Source organism: Salarias fasciatus, chromosome 2, assembly GCF_902148845.1.
Source record: "Salarias fasciatus chromosome 2, fSalaFa1.1, whole genome shotgun sequence".
NCBI lineage: Eukaryota > Metazoa > Chordata > Actinopteri > Blenniiformes > Blenniidae > Salarias > Salarias fasciatus.
The window spans coordinates 24496482-24502748 of record NC_043746.1 but is presented as its reverse complement, the minus strand read 5'-3'; the positions used below and the strand labels follow the sequence as shown (position 1 = coordinate 24502748).

Here is a 6267-nt window from a genome sequence, read left to right as displayed (position 1 = left end):
AAGCCTTTATTCACGTAAAGTTTTAATTTGAACGTGTATTAATTTCTGGCAACAGTGTAATTATTTGTAATCATTTTTAATTTGTAACAATGTAAAATTTCGGTGTATTGTTGGATACTAGATGACTTTCATTCAAATTTAAAGTGAAGCACAAGAAAACCAGCTGTCAAGTGTCAAACTTCTCAATAATTTGCTAGTAGCAGCACAAAGTAATCGTGGGTGTAGTAGTAGTACCGTAATATAACTACTGTAGTGCTGTAAATACTGTGAGATATTTACAGTTCCGACAGGAGGCTGGAGCCGCAGTCACACATGTCTGAGACTGCGGTAAATCTGTTGAGAACACTTTCACTTTGACGAGAACGGCGTCAGCTCCGCCCACCTGTCTAAAAGGAAATCCCGAGTGGGGAAAGTTGATTGACCAATAGGCGAGACACGTCTTTAAACCCCGCCCCCTCATTTACATCTTGAAGTAGAAATGCAGAAATAAAAAATAAAGGGAGAACGATAGGAAGAAAAAAATAGAAGAAAAAAATCCAAGATTAGAAATAATGATGATATTAATGTGACAGTGAATAAATAAATAAATAAATAAATAAATAAATAAATAAAATGTCAGATGAAAATGAAATACAGAAACATATTTTTTGGAGAAAACAAAATATACAAAAAGAAAACAATACAGAAATATTTACAAGCATCAAAATTAATGAGGAAGAATGAAAAAAAATCACCAAATGAATAAATACACTGAAGTGAAAATGTCAAAATAAATTTATTTTTTCAGTCACTTTTTTTTAATCATATACATATACATATACATATACACACACACACACACAGATATATATATATATATGTATATATATATATATAAATGTATTTACTGGCCCATTTTTGTACCTCTGTATTTATTTTCAATTGTGGAAGTTTGTTTTGGTCCCCAATAATCATATAGATGATTTACAATTTTGATAAATAATATAATGATTCTAAATTAAAACATTAAGAAAAAAGTTAAATGAAGCCAATTTGGTGGGCTTTTTTTTTTTACCTCCAGGATTTCTGTTAAGATAAACATTTTTCATTTTCAATTCAATAATTTAAAGTTTTTTTTAATGTTTCATGATTTTCAAGTAACGTCCCTTGTGGGCGGGGCGTCCTCGTGACGTAAGGGTCCCGGCCCGGCTGTAAACACGGAAGTGGAGCGTCACACTGGAAGCGGTGTTGTCCTGCGGTCACAGTTCTCTGGGACGCTTCTCTCTGCCGGTGTGTGTCCAGTGTGTGTCCGGTGTGTGTGCGCGAGGATGAAGACGTGTTGCACGGTGATGGCGAGTCTGCTTTTAGCCGCAGTTTTCACGCTTGTGAGCTGCAGCTCGGCCACAATGAAGAGAGTTACGAACGCTCGGGTGAGTGTGACACACATATACACACACACTCAGTGTAACATGGTGCAACACACACACCCTCAGGTGGTTTCACCTTTATTTGGACACGTTGTACTTTTAAAAACGCATTGTAACCATTTTAAAAATGATAACAATAATGAAAGCAGTGTTGAATCTTTCTGTGGTTTTCAGTCTTGTGTGTCTTGAAGCTTCTCAGCTTCTTTTTTTCTTGACAAATCAAAAAAGAGGATGTAATAAGGCTTCCGGGCTTTGCAGTGTGAATATCTGTCTCAGTGGGATTAGATCATTGGGAACAAAAATATATTAATGTGACAAAATCTGAGATACTGTAATATACAACACAGTGACATCTCAAGGGGTTATACGTATTTTCCTTTTTCCACAAGTTTGTTTGTCTGTTTACTACTGTCAACACTGTATATATATATATATTTTTTTTTTAACATGTCTATCTTCTATTGCTTTCTATTTTTATTGTTTCAGTTTTTTACATTTTGGCATTGACAGGGCCTCGGGTATGGAATTTTGTACCATGTCATTTAATGTGTAGTGGTGTGACAACAAAGAATAACTGAGTAATTGGAAAAAACATACATTTTCATAACAAAGATACATTTTTATTTTGCATGAGATTATTTTACCACTAAAGATGGAATTGGTGTATTCGTGGTGCCTGTAGTGAAATGTGTGTATAACATGTTAAAAGTGGAGTTACTAAGCTAATGCCACACTATACCATCATACACACCAAAGTGTACCACAGTACATGGGACATGTAGAAGAATTAATTTGTTCAGGAAAAAGGCTCTCCCAATCAGAGTGACTCGACGGAGAGTTGTTGAGTCTTACTTTTTTTGAAGAATGATTAATTTATCTTAAAAAGTGATAACTAATCTCATGAGTCCTGTGACCTCCTGCATGAAGTAACCTGGTTTTGCTTTCCTCTTTGGACTCAAAATTGAGTTGTTTATTGCTGAATCCTGCTGAATCACTAAATTCAAGTTTACAAGGCAGCGATGCTGCAATTAACAGCAGTTCAGGATACTGGAAGGTGTCTCGTCCTGAGGATGACAGTGGTAAAACAATGTCTGCATGACAAACAAGAGTCTCACCTCCGTCCTGTGGCCACGTGATGAAACAGAGTTCAATTAGAAATGATTAACTCACACTGACCTACATGAAGTGTTGCTGTTTTTTTCCCTATGTTTCAGCTTTCGAGCTTCGACTGGAAGAACTGTGGGAAGCCCGACGCTCCGGCCGTGCTGAGTTCTCTGACCATCTCTCCGGATCCCATCTCCATCCCAGGAGACCTCACGGCCTCGGCATCCGGATCCACGACTGTGGCGCTCACCGCTCCGCTGGCTGTGAGCTCTTCATGTTCAAACTGCTGCAGAAGCTTTTCTACTTAGATTAAAACCAGTTTAACTGAACTGGCTCACTTTAGGCCACCGGGGAGGAAACCAAATGATCAGTAAAATGAGTTGGTTCAGGATTTAAACAGGACTTTAGGTAAATCATAACAAAGCTAATGTTAATGCTAAATGTGGGTTCAGCAGCTGTACAGCTCTCTTTGTTTTTTCCCTCATATTATAAAATGTTTACTAAGCAACAGCTAGCTTGAGCGTTAGCATCTATCAATGTTATTACCTCTATGGAATATTAGCTCCAGCTAATGCCATTATGCCATAATGTCACTCATTGTGGGAAATCCTCCATGTTGCTGTCAGGAGGGCTGAGTTCAGGATAAACGAGGTGCATCTCCTCCAGTAAGCAGGAGTTTAGTGCAATTCGAAACCATTATCTAGCTAAAGCTAACAAGATGGGACATGTAGAAGAATTAATTTGTTCAGGAAAAAGACTCTCCCAATCAGAGTGACTCGAGGGAGAGTCGTTGAGTCGAGCTTTTCCGCATCAGTCAGATGACAGAGTGGTTTTATTTCCTCCTTTACAAGCGGGATGAGGTTAAAAATGTCCCGTTGTGATCTGATAAGAACATCCTCTCTACAGAGTGGTGTCCCAGTTTCTTCTTTTAATGCTGCATCACAGTCACAAGGTTTTCCACAAACTGGTTTCAGTTCTGTACGGGACAAGTTCTCAAACCCAAGTTTGATACTTTGTGTGAGACTAATGTCTGGCACCAGGTCTGAAAGCAGTTCTCCGACCAGTTCTAATACCAAGTCTGACACCAGGTTTGAAACCTGGTCTGAAACCAGTTCAAAAACCAAGACTGTTAAAACCTGATCTGGAAACTGGTTCTTAGACCTGAAACTTTGTCAGAAACCATTTACATTATGAAGTCTGAAACTAGATCTGTGGCTGAGTCTGACACCAGGTCTGAAATCTGGTCTGAAACCTGTTCTTAAACGAAGTGTCACACTAAGTGTGAAACGATTCCAAAGACTTTGAAACCCAAACAACAGACCAGCTGTCGCTCCTGGTTTCAGGCCTGGTTAGAGACCTGTTCTCGGACCAGGTGTCAATCAGATTTTGATGGAAGACCTGGCTTGGACCTGGTTCCAGACATAGTCACAAATTTGGTTGTAGAACTGGTTTCAGATTTGGTCGAAGAGCAAATCTGAAACCAGTCTGAAACTTTATCTGAAACTTGGTGTTCGACCTGGGTTCAGATCTGGTCTCAGATTTGGTTTGAGACCTGCTTAAAGACCTGATTTCAGAAGGGCTTTTCCAACATGGGTGGTGTGAGATGAGGTCTCTGGACAAAACCATTTCTCAAACAAAATCTAAGACTTTGTCAGAAACAGGGTTTGAAACCAATACCTGACGCAGGTCTGAAGCTGTGTACAGATAAAATATCAAGCCAGGTCTGGACCTAGCCTGTGGTGTGTCTCCCCTCAGGTGAACGTGACCCTGGAGAAGGAGGTGGCAGGTTTCTGGGTGAAGATCCCTTGCGTGGAGGAACTGGGCAGCTGTAACTATGAGAACGTCTGTGACCTCCTGGACCAGGTGATCCCCCCGGGGCAGGACTGTCCAGAGCCGCTGCACTCCTACGGGCTGCCCTGCCACTGCCCCTTCAAATCTGTGAGTCCACGCCCAAACACCACCCGCCCCACCGAATCCACCCTACCTGTCCCTGAACGCCTCGCCTCTCCTCAGGGAACGTACTCGCTGCCTCAGTCCGACTTCTACCTGCCCTACATGGACCTGCCCTACTGGCTGACCAACGGGAACTACCGGGTGCAGGGGGTCCTGGGAGAGGGGGGCCAAGAGCTGGGCTGCCTCAAAGTGGCCCTGTCCATCCACTCCGACTGAGACGCACGAAGACCAGCATCTCGGAACGCGCACATTCAAATCCTCAAAGATAAGGAACACAGGAAAGGTTGATAGGGGAAACTAAAATATTAGGACGTTTTATGAATGGAGTGTTTTTGGGAGCTTCTGATTGAAATCTGTGGAAAAACAAAGGAACCCTGCTTGTATTAACGACTCTTTCTGCTCCCTCTACCTGTAGAACAGCTGCAAACACATTAGCTCTTTTTACCTCTTTAATTATAATTGAATTGTTACAAACTCTTTGTCCTGAACTTTCGTATCTACAGAAAAACTGTGAACACAAAAGCTGAATGGATTTTTAATTGTAATATTTACTTAGCTAGCGAACTAATAATGATAAAAGTATTTTTTTGGTATGTAAATATCAGAATATTTTTTTTTAATTGTAATTTTAAAATGACACATGATCTAAAGATAGTTTCTGCAAGTGAACTTCCAAAAATGAGCATGTATAGCATCGGACTTATGGATTTTATGATAACACTTAACAGCTGTTTTCTGCTCCATCTATCTCTAGAAAAACTGCGTACATTTTCAGTTTGTGGCTTTCTGACTGAACATTAGACAAAAGTGTGAAACTGTTTCAGTGTATCAGAAGATTTACATGAAATATACAAACATGGTTTTTTATTGTGAAGAAGCAGAAATTAAATGGAAAATTTTTTATTTCCCTCGTACAAATTACTATTTTTTTTCACTCCAGTTTCCTTCCTAATGTAACTTTTTGTTCTCTCTTTTGCACATGTTTGTATCTCTGCCTTGCTTTATTCTCTTCCATGGTGTGTAACTTGTTTAAAGTGAGGGAAAAAAATGAATATTCACGAAAACAAAGTGTAAAGTGTCCAAGTATTTTCATCAAGACAGCAAAGTGATTAAAACGTGAGGAAATAAAGTAGCAGAAACTGAAATCCAGATCATGCAACCATTTTTTTTAACCAGAATGCTTTAACTACATTTTCTATAGTTTTCAATTTTTTTGAGGCACATCTTTAAAGTTTCCACCAGTTTACACAACTTTATAGTGATTTAATAACATAAAATAAATAAATAAAACCTAATTAAATGTAGCATCTGTGAGCTGACTAGATTGTTTATTTTTTATTAATTTTTAGCTGCTTTTTAATCTTTTCATTGATTTATTCATGTTTAACAATGGGATAATTGATTGTTTTCTTTTTTTCTTACAAAGTGCCTGACTTGATGTTTAGAGGAGAAGAATAAAACCTCTTTTAGGATTTCTTGTTGTTGACACCAACACTGTTCACTGTGCTGCATCAGACTGATTCCAGTGTTCACTTTTTTAATAAAGTTTTATTGACACGTTTTCTACTGTGTGAATTTATTGTGTGTAAACAGTTTTCTTTTTGCCCGTTGATGCGGTAGTAAGACTAGCTAAGTCTTTGTCTTTTGGTTATGCCGTTTGCTTGCTTACGAGTGACAAAGAGATTGAGTGAATGCTTTTTGTTTTTGTTTTGCTTTGAGTTTGAAAGTGTTTTCCAGAGTGCATTGGGGTATATTTCAATGAGCTCCAGGTGGTCTTCCTGTGTGTGCTGATGAGTTCATGTTA

At 38.9% G+C, this 6267-nt stretch overlaps 1 protein-coding gene across 2 annotated transcripts; it reads left to right on the top strand.

Annotated features, from left to right (window-relative positions):
- The first annotated feature begins 1209 nt into the window (after positions 1-1209).
- On the top strand, positions 1210-6025 carry gm2a (ganglioside GM2 activator). Of its 2 annotated transcripts, none has more exons than XM_030102059.1 (4): positions 1210-1404; positions 2616-2773; positions 4266-4448; positions 4524-6025. In XM_030102059.1, exons 1-4 carry the CDS (start codon positions 1308-1310, stop codon positions 4677-4679), a joined length of 594 nt encoding a protein of 197 aa, XP_029957919.1. In that variant the 5' UTR covers positions 1210-1307; the 3' UTR covers positions 4680-6025. The 2 variants fall into 2 exon arrangements, with proteins under 2 accessions (XP_029957919.1, XP_029957910.1); XM_030102050.1 differs by having other exon boundaries at positions 1210-1409; positions 2621-2773.
- The last annotated feature ends 242 nt before the right edge of the window (positions 6026-6267 follow it).

What these genes read in the sequence shown, in the direction of transcription:
- gm2a (XM_030102059.1), top strand. Translation starts at nt 1,308, where the DNA reads ATGAAGACGTGTTGCACGGTGATGGCGAGTCTGCTTTTAGCCGCAGTT. An exon ending in AATGAAGAGAGTTACGAACG is followed by an intron (nt 1,405 to 2,615) that starts CTCGGGTGAGTG and finishes TTTTCCCTATGT; the next exon opens with TTCAGCTTTCGAGCTTCGAC. An exon ending in CGCTCACCGCTCCGCTGGCT is followed by an intron (nt 2,774 to 4,265) that starts GTGAGCTCTTCA and finishes GTCTCCCCTCAG; the next exon opens with GTGAACGTGACCCTGGAGAA.